This window comes from Salminus brasiliensis, chromosome 1, assembly GCF_030463535.1.
Source record: "Salminus brasiliensis chromosome 1, fSalBra1.hap2, whole genome shotgun sequence".
Classification (NCBI taxonomy): domain Eukaryota; kingdom Metazoa; phylum Chordata; class Actinopteri; order Characiformes; family Bryconidae; genus Salminus; species Salminus brasiliensis.
The window spans coordinates 28,298,261-28,313,397 of NC_132878.1; the positions used below are offsets into that span (position 1 = coordinate 28,298,261).

Here is a 15,137-nt window from a genome sequence, read left to right on the forward strand (position 1 = left end):
CAGAACAAAAGAGAGGGATCAAGAGAGGAGGGGTAGAGAGAGTGTGATAAAAAGGACAGATGAAGAGAAACAAAAAGAGAGAGACAGACAGACAAACAGATTAATAGACAGACATACAGATAGATAGATAGATAGATAGATAGATAGATAGATAGATAGATAGATAGGTAGATAGATAGATAGATAGAAAGACAGAGAGACAGACAGACAGATAGATAGATAGATAGATAGATAGATAGATAGATAGATAGATAGATTGGCCGATACCTATACGGACAGACAGACAGTCAGTCAGATAGACAGACACAGAGACAGATAGATATGTACCTATTTGGACAGACAGACAGATGACATACTGTATATAATGCTGATGCCACCACCTTATTCTACACTGCCAGTAAATCGTGAGCGTATATGTGTGTGTGTGTGTGTTTGTGAGTGATAGCAGCCTGCAGGCGTTATGAAATATTAGTAGTGGAGCAGAGTCACTCGCTGAGACAGCAAGATGTGTACTTACAATACAAACACTGAGAGAGAGAGACTGACAGCTCACAGACAGAATGTCAGCCGCATTCCCTTTATAGTACCCCCCCTCTCTCTCATCTCTCTCTCTCTCTCACACACACACACACACAGCTTGTTTATTAGAAAAGCTGAGAATCATTCAGAGCTCTAACACAGCACACATGACTGTATTACTGATACACACCTCTCTCTCTTTCTCTCTATTTCTTCTCTTTTCCCTTCCCTTTACTCAGTTTTTTCCCTCACAGCTTTTCCCTCTTTTTTCTCCTGTCTTGCTCTTTCTTTTCAGTAGCTTTCTCATTCTTTTTCTACTTTCTTTTTCATCATTTCACTCCATTCCCTCACTCTTTCCTCTCTTTCCCTTTTCCCTCACTCTTTCCTCTTTCCTTTTTTTCTCACTCTTTCCTCTTTCCCTTTTTCCTCATTATTTCCTCTTTCCCTTTTCCCTCACTCTTTCCTTTTCCCTCTCTTTCCTCTTTTTCCTTTTCCCTCACTCTTTCCTTTTTTCCATTTTACTCAGTATTTCCTCTCTTTCCTTTTCCCTCACTCTTTCCTCTTTCCTTTTCCCTCACTCATTCCTCTTTCCCTTTTCTTTCCCTTTGTCCTCTCATTCCCTTTTGCCTTACTCTTTCCTTTTTTCCCCATTTTACTCAGTATTTCCTCTCTCTTTTTATTCTCTTTCCCTTTTCCCCTCTCTCTTCCTCTTTGCCTTTTCCCTCAGTCGTCCCCCTCTATCCCTTTTTCCTCTCTCGTTGCTCTTTCCCTTTTACCCTCACTCTTCCTCTCTTTCCCTTTTTCCCTCTCTCGTCTCTCTTTCCTGTTTTACTCATTCTTTTTCCCATTTTCCCTCACTTTTGCTCTCTTTATTTAGCCAGGTATGTTACACATCAATAAATTTCACTTGGTGAGAGCAACACTTACTTTCCCCCTCTTTTCTTTCTTTCTCTCTCTCTCTCTCTCTCTCTCTCTCTCTCTCTCTGTCTCTCTCTCTCTCTCTCTCTCTGTCTCTCTCTCTCTGGGGGTTAAGTAAAGTGCGTGCTGCAGTGGTCCATAGGAAAAATTTTATTGGTCAGTTTGCATTGGGAGAGGGGTCCATAGAGGGCTGGAGATGGAGGGATCATGGCGAGAGTAAAAGTGGAACAGAGGAACAAGTGTGGGGTGAGTTCTGTCCATCATAACCGTCATCATCATCATCATCATCATCATCATAATCGCTTAGGTGAAACATGAACAGATCCGTAAATCATAAACAATAAAACTCAAAATCAGAGACATAATAATAATAATAATAATAACAATGCTAAACATGTTTAGTGTAAAAACAAGCAAACCAGCAGCCAGAGATAGAGAGAGCGGAGGGTGTGTGTGTGTGTGTGTGTGTGTGTGTGTGTGTGTTCTGACTTTCTAGTAAACTAGTGTTTGGGCTGGATGTGAAAGACAGCATAAATATGCTCATTTTCAAAATTATATAAACGCTCATAACTAATAAAACAATGTGTGGAACCTGTCCAACTGCAGAACAGCAGCTACTGAACCATGTGGAGCTCTGAGAGGGGTTCTAGTGGACCTTCATCTCTGCTCTGGGCTTTTATTCTGAATAAGTATGTGTGTGTGTGTGTGTGTGTGTGTGTGTGTGTGAATGTGTGTGTGTGTGTGTGTGTGTGTGAATGTGTGTGTGTGTGTGAATGTATGTGTGTGTGTGTGTGTGTGTGTGTGTGTGTGTTTTGGCAGGCTTTTTTTTCCTACACAACACTGTGGTAATTCTGAGATCTGACTGCAAGCAAGAACCCGCCACACAGCCTGAAGAGGTGTGTGTGTGTGCATGTGTGTGTGTGTGTGTGTGTGTAAAAAGGAGCAGTCTCAGCATACCTGTGTGTTGGGTTTAGTAGTTAAGCTCATTAAGCAGTTAGAGCTTTATGAGTGTAATTAGATTCAGCAGCTTTTGGGCTGCCGGCCTTAGATGTACAGCCAGTGTGTGTGTGTGTGTGTCTGTGTGTGTGTGTGTGTGTGTTCCCAGCACGTACACTGTTCATCAAAAGTATGGGGACACACTGTCTTCTTTTGAAATGAATTGTTAAATGTTTGATCCAGAGAATTTCTTTTCCAGTTCTGAGAAGCATTTATTTTATTCTAAAAGGAAACTTTTGACTGTGTTTCAAAGTTTTTGAATTTTCTGAATATTTGAAATGTTGTGATAATACTTCACTGTGCTTTTATTTTTAAAATGTTATATTCAAAGATGTTGGATAATACCTAGTTTTATGGATTTCTTTTTAAAATGTTCAGATAGTACTTGATTATATGAAATTATATTTGAAATGTTTTGTTTTCTGTTTGAAACTGTTTTGTTTAAAATGTTTGGATAATACTTTTACTACTTTTTAAATTATTATTTTTTGAATTTTTAGACAACAGACCACATGAAATTATATTTGAAATGTTTGGATAATGCTTGGTTGTCATTTTTATATTAAGTAATACAAACACCCAGTGTTCAGTAATGATAAAAAGCAGCAGATTTGGAAATACTGATCTTCATCAATCAGCTTTATCTTCTTCATCGCTATATTTTGCCTAAATATAGATTTGATCATTGTTGTTTTTTCAGGCTGTTGATAAAGGCACAATTTTAAAGGTGCTTTAACTTGATTACATTAAACCCTTTTTTTTTTTAAGTGTCCCCAAACTTTTGAGAGGTGTGTATTCTTGTGTTTTATTGTTTTTCCCAACTAAAAAAGAAAACTACTACAGATGTATGTTCACACAAATGAAGGAGCAAGAATGTAAATAGTATAAGAGTGTGTGAGTGTGTGAGCATGAGTGTGATTTGTTTGCTGGCATTTTGACAACATTAACAAAGAGAGAGAGAACGGGAGAAACTGAGTTACAGATACAAAAAGTCTTCCCCAGAAAAGTCCTCTATTTACAAAAGGTTTAAAAAAATCCTAATTTTTCATATTTCTCATAAACAGAGCTCTAATAAAATGTAACTTTAATTTTTCTTCTTAACAGAATACATTATTTACATTATTTCTCAGACTGTAACAAACAGCAAGACTTCCAAACATGAAATGAAGAAATAAACAAACAAATCAGTTTGAACATTTTTCTCGGTTTGTAACCAAGTGTGAGTGTATGAGAGTGTGTTTATTTACCAACTTCAATCTTGTTGTGCATTACTGTAGAAAAAATTGTGTTTTTTGTTTTGCATTGTTGTTTACTTCTCATACTAACAGAAAAACAACAAAATCTGTTTGTTATAAAAAACCAAAATGTTTGTTTTAAAAACCCAAAATATCCAAAAATACATCGCTACTGAACTTACGGGACGTGTGTTTTTAAAGTGTTAATAACCGTGTTATTAAAAACAATGTAAATGAAATAAAGTGAGTTAGTGGAATAAACTAGTAAAATATAAAATATGTACAAACACAGCGGCACAGAGGGTTTTTTCTTTTTTTTTTTTTTTTACTTTTTTTTGTTTCGCTAAACAGAGATGACCAGTGGTTTTAATGTTGTAAAGTTTAACTACATGAAACATTTCACAAAATGTTGTCCATGAAAATGTATGACAGATGATTTATACTGAATATTTAATATTCACTTTTCATGAACAGACAGAAAATAAAAATACGAGCGAATGAAAGAAGCTGTAAATGAATCACATTTAAATAAAATAAAAGTGAAAAATGATGAAATTTCACCAACGGAACGGCAACACGGCCGAAGTGTGTGTGTGTGTGTGCGCATGTGTGTGTGGGTGTGTGTATGTTGAAATCTTCCACTAACTCGTCTTTCAGCGGAAGGCCTTTAATAACTTAAATACACAAACACAGCGGAGCTGAGGGAGGAGAGAGAAGGAGAGAGAGAGAGAGAGAGAGAAAGAGAGAGAGGAAGGAAGGAAAAGAGAAAGAAAGAAGAATAGCAGACGGAGAAAAATGAAGGGGAAAAGGAAAGAGGGGGTAAAAGAGAAAAAAAGAGTAAGGAGAAAATTATAAGGAAGGAAAAAGGAGCAATGAGAGTAAAGTAGTTGAAAAAGAAAAAGAGAAAGTAAAATAGGCAATAGAAGAGAGAGAGAGAGAGGGAGAGAGAGGGGGGGGGGGGTTAGGGGAGGTTGTAGGAGGTTGTGGAGAGAAGTGAAGAGTGTGAGATGAAAGTTTACAGATTTATTCATTTTTTCCCTGAAAGAGAAAAACACTCTCCTGAGCCTCAGGTGTGTGTAAGTAAGTGTGTGTGTGTGTGTGTGAGAGAGAGAGAGAGAGAGCGAGAGCGAGATACACACTCATCACACAGGCTGAAGTGTTCTAATAATACTGAATTTACTTTCCTCGCTTTTTTCTCGCAGCCAAGCAGAACTCTCGGGAAACAGCAAGTGTTTTAGTGTGTGTGTGCATGTGTGTGTGTGTGTGTTTAAAGTCTTTCCATGCTCTTCTCTCCTGACACTCCTCCGTTTTTACGGTGATGGATAGAGCATATGCCTTTTCTTTCCTCCTTTTCTCCCTCGGCGCTTTCATCCTACTGATGGGATCGGAATCTCTTCCGTGTGCTTTGTTTTCATGACAAATCTGATCATATTTATTATTGTTTCTCAATTACATGGAAAATACACGGTTTCAAAAAGTGTGTGTATGTGTGTGTGTGTGAGACAGGTTCCTCAGCTACCATACCTTCAGATCCTTTCACACACGCACGGTAACGTGAGCGGTGTGTATATTTGCTTTTCTCAGGGCTCAATCATCACTCAAATAACAACGTGTTATACTTTCATTAACTTTCACACTGACGGAATTTTGTGTGTGTGTGTGTGTGTGTGTGTGTGTGTGTGTGTGTGTGTGTGTGTTTGAGTGTGTGAGGACCTGAAACACTGACCAGAGGTTCATCACAAAGAATGGTCACGGTGAGTGAGTGAAAAGAAGCGGCGAAGGTGATTTCAAACCCAAACAAAAAACACTGAGATAAACTAAAAACAGCCCGAGTCTGTCCGTGATCGGAAGAATTTTCCATCATAAAAGTCCCCGGTCTGAGTCTACAGAGACTGAGAGAGATACACACACACACACACACACACAGCCAGAAGTGCGAGACGAACATTTCTATCCACGCAGTCCATCACTCATCCCTCTCTTTTCCTCTCTTTCACTTCCTTCGCTTCATCGGCTCATCTCAGCACCTGCACACGGCCTCAAAGTGCGAGAGGTAAAAGAGCTAAAAGAGAGATTTAAAAACATCGTCCCTGTCGTCTTACTGGAAGACGTATTCACCTTTTTCTCTTTCTCCAACTCTTTCCCGTCTTTATCTCTAGCTGTAGTCCTTCGCTCCAACCTTCTCTTTTCCTTCCTCTCCTTCTTTCATCTCCAGCTGGGAAGAAAAAGATCCAACGTCCGCTTTTATTGTCTTATTTGAAGACGTTCACTTTTTACTCGTCCTCCATCCCACTCTTTTTAATCCGTGCAGTCCTTAGCTCGGCTTTTTCCGTCCATCCCTCCACCCTCCCATCCCCAAATCTCCAAACGGTCTGGGAACACGAAAGACGACGGGAGGCCCGGCGTGTTCCGTATTGTCCTATTTGGAGACGTTAGTTGAAGATGCACTCCTTTCGCTCTCTCTTTCTCTCTCTCCATCCCTCTCTCAGACTTTGTAGTAGATGTTGGCGGGGCTCTGCGGGGGCATCTCCTGGACGATGTAAACCGGATGTCCGTAATCTCCGCTGACCTTCTCGTAGTGCGGGCAGTAGTTGTTCTCGCTGGTGCGCAGCGGGATGATGATGTCGCTGGGCTCCGCTCCGGCGTGGGTGGTGCCCTTGGGTGGGGCCAGCGTGCTGAGCGACAGCGCAGCCCCGCCCCTCGGCTGCGAGTGCTTGCGGGTCCTCTTGCGGAGCTTGAGCAGCAGGACGATGAGGATGATGATGATGAGGATGAAGACGAGGCAGCCGGCGCTGATGGAGGCGAACACAGCGGGCTTGGAACCGAAAAAACCATCCGCAGAACTGGAACCGGAGCCGGAACCAGAACCAGAACCAGAACCAGAACCAGAACCAGAACCGTTCCTCGTGTCTGAGAGAGAATAAAGATGAAAAGGATCAGTAAACTGTGGCATTAAAGCCTTGAAAAAACAGGGGTTCTTCAAGGGTCCTAGTATTAGTAAAGGCAAAGGTTCTTTCTAGAACCATGACAACTCAAAGAACCACTGCCTGGTTAAAAGGGTCTTGCCATGGGCGGAAAAGCTTTTGTAGATGGATCTATATAGATCTGTTTACAAGTGGTTCTACATAGCGTTACAAGCTAAAGGACCTTTTTTTGGTTCTAGACAGAACCCTTTTTATGAAGAGTGTAGAATGAATATTCAGTAAAGCATTCATTACCAAATATAAAGGTAGGTAAAGAACTAAGGTATGCAGCAAATTTTAGCTAGCAATTTGGTGGTCCCACCATGGTGGTCCCCCTGCTGAGCTGGCCCCCGCTGACATAATTAGGTACTTATAATGCTAAATGAAATAATCACTGCCTGTTTCGCTAACTTTACCCCGACTGTTCTTCACCCAGAAGGTCCCGCTTGTAATGAAGGAGCTCTGCAGCTTCATAGCCTTTGTATAAAACCACATTAGTGCAGGTCAGACAGTTTGTGGCCACTATTAGTTTAGGGCCACAGGGCTATCACTGCAGTAGCGCATGACATCAGGAAGGACTATTTTAGCGGGCCGCACCACACCGCAGTCACCACACCACCCCCTCGAATCATAACCATTAACAGCTCCACCCTTGATTACTCCTGTTCTCTCTCGCTCTCCTTCTCTGTATCAGTTCAGTGAGGTATATCAGCTGCTCTGTGGGCAGTCCTGCCAATCACCAATCACACCCATGAATATTTACAGCAAATATCAGTGTAGACATCAGAGCCGACCCAGCTGCTACTGCAGATACACTGAACAATCACAGTAACTGCATCAACCATCAGAAGCTTTAAGAAAGAAACAGAAAGGCTCAGAAACTGCCCTTCTCTCTCTTTTCTTGATGAAGTTTGGACGTCCTGTAGGTTAATAGCTGTAAGGACGTGATGGAATCATGCTACATTAACTCACACACACACACACACACACACACACACGGGGTTATTGTAATAGGGTCATAATGGAGCATGAAGGGCAGGGAGGGTGAATCTGATTGGACGCCACTAAAGTTATGAGCAAAATAGTTTCACCACCCGAAACAGTTCAGCGATTATTCGAGAGAGAGAGTGAGAGCGAGTGAGTGAGGGAGAGAGAGACTGTGTGCATGTCAGTGTGTGTGTGTGTGTCTTCTTTCCCGCACATCTGATTCTGGTTTGTCTGGGTTTAACTGAGACTAAATCAGTCCTGCAGGCTCTCTCTCTCTCTTTCTCTCTCTCTCTCTTTCCATTTCTCTTTCTTCTTCTCCTTTCTTTTCATCTTTCTATCCATGTCCTTCCTCCTCTCTCTTCTTCTCATTTCTGTTTATCTCTTTATTCAAGTCTGTCCTTTCTTCCTCCCTTTCTGTCTTTATTTCTTTCACCCCCGGCCCCCCAGAGTGTACAGAGGCAGTGTCTGACCTTTGCTGCCGGGCTGTATGGGTCCGTCTCTCTCTTTTTCTCTGTCTCTCTTCCTGGCCGGGCTGGTGGTTGGGTTTTTGATCTCATTGTCCAGATCTCGATCTGGAGCGTCCGTCAGCGCAGGGTCTGCAGCGTTCGGGTCTGAAATACACGCACATACAAAATACACTTTTAATAGTGGAGTAGAGAATATAATCATATGAACAATTATAAACTCATCTTACTTATGATTTACAAGGTCTTTGTTAATATAATAGTTCTGTCATTTGTTTTCAAACATTACTTAAAAACAACATAAGAGTATAAGAATATATATGATATATAAAAATATATGTTATAACTAAAATAATCTGCTACATTCATAAAATAAAACTAATTTAAATACATTTTATTTGTACTCTAGTGCATTATAGAAATGTTAATTACATTTTTTATGCTTAATAACTGCATTTATTTGGTATAAAATACAAAATTATAATATTTATTAAAGAATAAAAAAATCTGTATACATTTTAGATTTTATAAAGAATTATATACCATTTTAAATGTAATATTTATAATAAAGTATAATGATAATAATTTTAATAAAACAATTAATTCTATTAAAACTTAATAAAAAAATGAATAAATATTAGTACATTAAATGTCATGAACAGAAATGTGTGTGAAAATGCTTCAGGTGTTTAGAAACAGAAGCACAGTGAGTGAGTGTGTATTGGTTTCAGTTAGTCAGTGTGTGGTTTTACCACAGTGCAGTGCAGTTTGGTTTGTTATGATGGTGTTGCTGGTGTGTAACTCTGGTATTTCTCAGTTTGGCCTCAGAAACGTCGTTTAACAATAAATAATAAAATCTCAAACCCATTTCCTGCACTGATCCCTCCACCCTGCTCGTTTTTCAAGTCACATTGCCGCAATAAAAAAAGCTCTCTTACTCGTCTGCAGCGCAGTGTGTAAGCTGTGTGTGTGTATGAAGGAGGAGATACATAGCTTTCCCAAAAGAACATTAATAACTTGTTACGGCTCTCAGGGGTGCTGTAGGCGCTCTTAAAGGCAAATGGACTGAATCATTAGCCAATAAGAATGTCGGGATGGATGAGTGACGGAGACGCTGCACTAATCCCAGAAGAGCTGTATATCTCACACGGTGTGTAAAATAAACACACCTCAGTAAAACAACACATGACGCCACATCTTACATTGTGCAGAAGCAGTAGTGTGTATAATAGTGTGTATAAGCACCCTACAAACCGACCAGCTATAGCATCAAAACCACTGACAGGTGAATAACATTGATAATCGGGTTAAGGTTGTACCTGTCAAGGGGTGTGATCTACCTATTAGGCAGCAAGTGAACAGTTCATGAAGGTGATGTGTTAAAAACCAGGAAAAAATGGACAAGCATACGAATAGGAGTGACTCTGACAAGAACCAAACTGTGATATACTCTTGAAAAACTGCTGGGTTGAGTCTGATGGGTCATTGTGCTGGGTTATTTCCACAGTGCTGGGTAGCTGTTGGGTAGTGTTTGTGCAGCTCAGTCGCTGGGTCACTGACCGTGTCACGGCAGAACAGCAGAGTTGGACTAGGAGCTAAATTCTGCTCTGAGCTTTTGTCTAAACCAGCCCACCTCAATCCCAATGACTCCACCACAAAGCCCTTCCCTGTGAGTCTTCCTATGACTAACATTCCTATGCATGACAGTCCATTCATCTATCCATCCATACATCTTCTTAAGCTTCTTCTTCCTGGTTAGGGTTGCAAGGTTTTTAAACATGAGCGTGAACATGATAAGCTGTAGCTTTGGTTTCGCACGGAACTAGCGAACCAGCTAACTAAGCCAGGGTCTCTGAAGTAGAAAGGCATGAAAGCGAAGCCTGAACCCAAGGCGTACTGGTCAATTTGAAACCTAACCCAGAGAGAGAGAGAGAGTGAAAGAGTCTGAAGGATCATTACTTAAAATATGAACCCTAATCGCTACCAGACCTCTACTGTCAGTCCACCCCATATGCACTTTAGCTCTGTGGTTCCTCACTCGGGTATTCAAAAAACATATAGCTTCAGCAGTTCTCTGTGTGTTGTCCAAGTATTTTCCTTTTTCACATACTTTCCATTCCAGCCCATTTTCTACATCTCTTCTGAAGCTAGCTACCACGCTCACATTAGCCTGCATCCATAGTGGCCCACCAAGAACTATCCCAGTCCATCTGATGGCCATCCCATCCCTTGTCACAACAACAACCCAGCCGAAAGGTCAGGTTTCAGCATTAATTAGCAGCACCTGAGGATAATTACAATAATTAAGCACCTTTCCTTTAGGCCTGCAGCATCAACTTCACAGTTTATATATATATATATATATATATATATATATATATATTTCGGGTGTAAGCATTAGGCAGGTATTGTAAAGTCCCAGAACAGTTTCATGAACTAATAGAGTTGTAGTGGGTTCAATGTCATCATCATCATCATCATCGCAGACAGGGTCATCGTCACACACTGACCTCAACAAATAACATTAGAGTTCATCTCTCTCTCATTACACAGTTCAGTAGTTTTTGTATTATTAGGAAGTAATTATTGAATAAACTCGTCCGCACGGGAATAACAGCCGTAACGTTGTATCTGAATATGCAGATGAGCAGGCCACGTCCAGAGAAGCCTGCTTCACAGAGTTTTATTAAAATGACTCTGAGGCGGTTAAGTGACATTCATGGATGTTTATGATTTCAGAAGAACTGCTGTATCCAAAAAAAATAGGATGTGTCACACTCATACAGAAGGCCACACAAACACCTTATAATACAACCAAAATACAAACCGAATTAGTGTAGGGCGAACACTAACGCTCACATTTACAGATAGCACAGGTCAAAGTAAACATAGCCTGGTGTGAATGATACTTGTTAACTAGGGCTAGGAAAAGTTACATCTGTTTGTTTGGGTTAGCCTGTGTTAGCCTGAATGAATCTAAAGTTAGCTGGTGTTGGCCTGAGGTAAACCCATTTGCTTGAGTTAGACTGAAAACACCTGTTTACTAGAGTGGTTGATTGACAGCTCTGATAGGAACAATGTATTCATTAACTCTGTCAAAATCACAACCGGAAGCCAATGGAGGCGAGACCGGCACAGGGATGCGTGATCGGACTCCACACTGGGCTGCAGTTAATGGGTTGGTATGAACACTTCAGAGAAGACACTGACCTTCTGACCCCTGGGGTCAAAACAATCACTGCAGAGGCCATAAAGGACCAGACCAGCACATTCCACACTCACAAATGCTCAGTTCTTAAGAGAAACAAATCGTAACACGACTCATTTCTCTGCTGTTAGCTTTAGTCCAGGGTTTACTCCGGAAGTGTCCATCTTTAGTTTAAGTTGCGAGTTGAGAACAGCAGTGAAATGAGGTCCTTCACTGTGTGTTACACCAAATACTAAAACTGCCACTTTTTATTGAAGCAGAAGAACTGAACTTTACCTAGTTTAAGTTGTGTAATTGAACTTTGCATAGTTTAAGCTGTGTAATTGAACTTTGCATAGTTTAAGCTGTGTAATTGAACTTTGCATAGTTTAAGTTGTGTAATTGAACTTTGCATAGTTTAAGCTGTGTAATTGAACTTTGCATAGCTTAAGTTGTGTAATTGAACTTTGCATAGTTTAAGTTGTGTAATTGAACTTTGCATAGTTTAAGCTGTGTAATTGAACTTTGCATAGCTTAAGTTGTGTAATTGAACTTTGCATAGTTTAAGTTGTGTTACTGAACTTTGTGTAGTTTAAGTTGGGTTATTGAACTTTGTGTAGTTCAGCGTTGTGTAACTGAACTTTTAGTTCAATGCTGTGTAACTGAACTTTGTGTAATTCAATGCTGTGTAATTGAACTTTGTGTAGTTTAATGTTGTGTAACTGAACTTTGTGTAGTTCAATGCAGTGTAATTGAACTTTGTGTAGTTCAATGCAGTGTAATTGAACTTTATGTAGTTCAATGCCGTGTAATTTAACTTTGTGTAGTTCAATGCCGTGTAATTTAACTTTGTGTAGTTCAATGCAGTGTAATTGAAGTGTATGTAGTTCAATGCAGTGTAATTGAAATTTATGTAGTTCAATGCTATGTACTTTATGTAATTCAATGCTGTGTAATTTAACTTTGTGTAGTTCAATGCTGTGTAATTGAAGTGTATGTAGTTTAATGTTGTGTAATTGAACTTTGTGTAGTTCAATGCTGTGTAACTGAACTTTGTGTCTCACCCTGTCCCACTTTCATGATGATCTTCATGGATCTGCTGTTGCACACACCTCCCTCCCTGTTCTCCAGACCCTCCAGTGTCCCATTCGAGGTGGCTACAGAGAGAGAGAGAGAAAGAGAGAGAGAGCAAGAAAGAGAGTCAATTATTATTAGTTAATGATATTTTTTAAAGCAACTTTTAATATAGCTTGTGTTGGTGACAATGTTCTACCTGCAACACCCCCCCCCCCCCCCCCAAGCTGAAACACACATTCAGAGAGAGTGATAGTTAGAGAGAAGAGAAAGAGAAAAGAGAAAGACTGTAAACACAGGTAATAAAGGGTTAAACCCCTTCTCTGTAAGTGGCTCACGTCAATCATGACTCTAATTTAGCACCATAAAGGGCGAGCGTCAAGCCACCTTCAGGAATTAGTGCAAAATTGCAGCTATTGGGAACAAATTATTTGCATGTTTTTTTACTAACTTTTTTCAGGAAAATAAATAAACGTTAGAAATCAAGCTCTAGACAAAAAAGTGAGACACAGAGGAGAGAGAGAGAGAGCGAGAGAGAGAGAGAGAGCTTAGGTTAGTTAGATGATGTGTTTTCTGTGAACTGTAACTGTAGTCTGTTCAGATTTATGCTATTTCTGATTACAGCTCATGCTGCTGAAACCAAACTGGCACAGACAGCCCTGATTTAACCCTATAAATCACACACACACACACACACACACACACACACACACACACACACAGTCCTTCGCTGGCTGGAGAAGGACAGATTTGACCTCATAAATTAGAGTCAACTAAACTACTACTGGCTTTTATTTCAGCAACACACACACAGCATTATTTAAGTGTGCGTGTGTTTGTGTGTTTTGTGTGTGTGTGTGTGAAAGAGGAAATGTTAGATGTAAAAGCACTGAGTTGTGTTCTCTCCTTACAGCTGTGTGTGATAGTAATCTGATCTCATGGGAATGTGGCCTCCACACACACACACACACACACACACCGACATATATGACACTCACACACACACATACTGAAATGCATTAGCCATGTGTAAACTCTCTGGAGACAAGAAAAGTTTAAATTGGCTCCTTATTCAGCAGCTTCCTATTCTGATGTTCTGTTCCACCTTTTTGACACCGCACCATTTAAGGTGGAATGGAAAATCCGAACAGGATGCTGCTGAATAAGAAACTAACACCATGCAGTGGAAGGCATAGCACCAGGCTATTTGGTGGGTAATGCACTTCCATTATGTATTAGCTACATTTGCCTTATAGCTCTTTTGCTAATTGCTGGGGTACCATTGTAGTTCCTGTGCTAACTGGTGGGCAGCATGCCTTCATTACTTGTTAGTCTCGTAGTTTGATTGCTAACTGGTGGGGTACATGCTTCTAGTTCTTGTAAGCTACATTAGCCTTGTAGCTCCAGTGCTAAATGGTGGGTAATACGCTTCCATTACTCGTTAGCTAAATTAGCCTTGTAAGTCTTTGCTAATTGCTAATTGGTGAGTAATACACTTCCATTTCGTGTTAGCTGCATTAGCATTGAAGTTGGGGGGAGGTTAGATTTGTCATTGAACTATTGCTTAAATACCCACTGTTCATGCTACAACCACAGCTCCGTCTGAGTAAACCAATTTAACTACTTTTAGTTCCCTGCACACACACAAACACACACACACACACACACACCCACAGCTGTAATGTCAGTGAGATGTATTGATGTTGTCACAGCAGGTAATCTCACCTATAAGAACATATTTATTCAATTTAACCCCCAATTACTGCTCACAGACACACACTCACCTTATTAACTCTCCCCCCATTTCTGCTCATTAAGATGTGTGAATGATGCGTGTTGAGACATGTCGACAGTGAGACTGTGTGTGTGTGTGTGTGTGTGTGTGTGTGCAAATGTGTGAGAGTAATGAGTTCTAGGAGCCATTCAATTAAAGAAGGAGAAAAAAATACGACTGAAACGCATAATCATGCATAAACACACACACACACATGTACACACACACACACACACACACACACAGTTATTAACAGTAGGATAAAAAGCTATGTGTGACATACTCATGTGCTCTAATGCTGTAACTCTCAGCTGTGTTCATGACTTAGCGATTATTTAAATTATTGATCGTGGAACCAAACTAAAGCCACTGAACATTCTGGAGCTGCACTGGGAATCGTACAATCATAACAATACTCTCAGAATTCCAGACCCAATCACGCTCAGAATCCTGGAACTTCACTGAGGAATTCTAAATCCACACTGACCATTCTACAGCTGCAAAGCAGTATTCCAGAACCACACTCAGGATCTCAGGACTATTCTAGAGCCCCACTGACAATTCTAGAATGGCAAAAGGGTATTCTAGAACCACACTGATCATTCTTGGACTGCTCAGAGGAAACCTAGAACCACACTAAGGATCACGGAACTGCACTAAGGAATTCTAGAACCATACTGACCATTCTATTGCTGCAAGTCAGTATTCAGAAACATCTCACACTGAGAATGGTGAGAAGGACGTAGAGAATTATGGTACCGCACAAGATTGTTGTAGAACCACGCTGAAAATTCTTGGACTGCACATCGGCAATCTAGAACCGCAATGAGAGTTCTGGAACTGAAAAGGAGAATTGTCGACCACGCTGAATCTGAAATACACGCATATTCTATAAAGCTATGCAACAGGAGAACGAGGAACATGCAGGAACAAACAAATCAGAGAGAAACACAGAATAGGTCTTTGAGAGTGGGCGTGTATGGAGGAGGGGTGATAAGTGTGGTTGCTAGGCGCCCATAT

The 15,137-nt window shown here is 40.4% G+C and overlaps 1 protein-coding gene across 1 annotated transcript in view; it reads right to left on the bottom strand.

The window, feature by feature from the left end:
* Positions 1-1,572: 1,572 nt before the first annotated feature.
* efnb1 (ephrin-B1) overlaps positions 1,573-15,137 on the bottom strand; it is a 53,068-nt gene continuing 39,503 nt past the window's right edge. The window contains exons 3-5 of the mRNA XM_072676633.1: positions 12,334-12,426; positions 8,089-8,229; positions 1,573-6,578 (exon numbers count right to left, since the gene is read on the bottom strand). Of these exons, the coding sequence (XP_072532734.1) occupies positions 6,154-6,578; positions 8,089-8,229; positions 12,334-12,426 (659 nt within the window). The 3' untranslated portion in view covers positions 1,573-6,153. The remainder of the gene's footprint in view (positions 6,579-8,088; positions 8,230-12,333; positions 12,427-15,137) is intronic.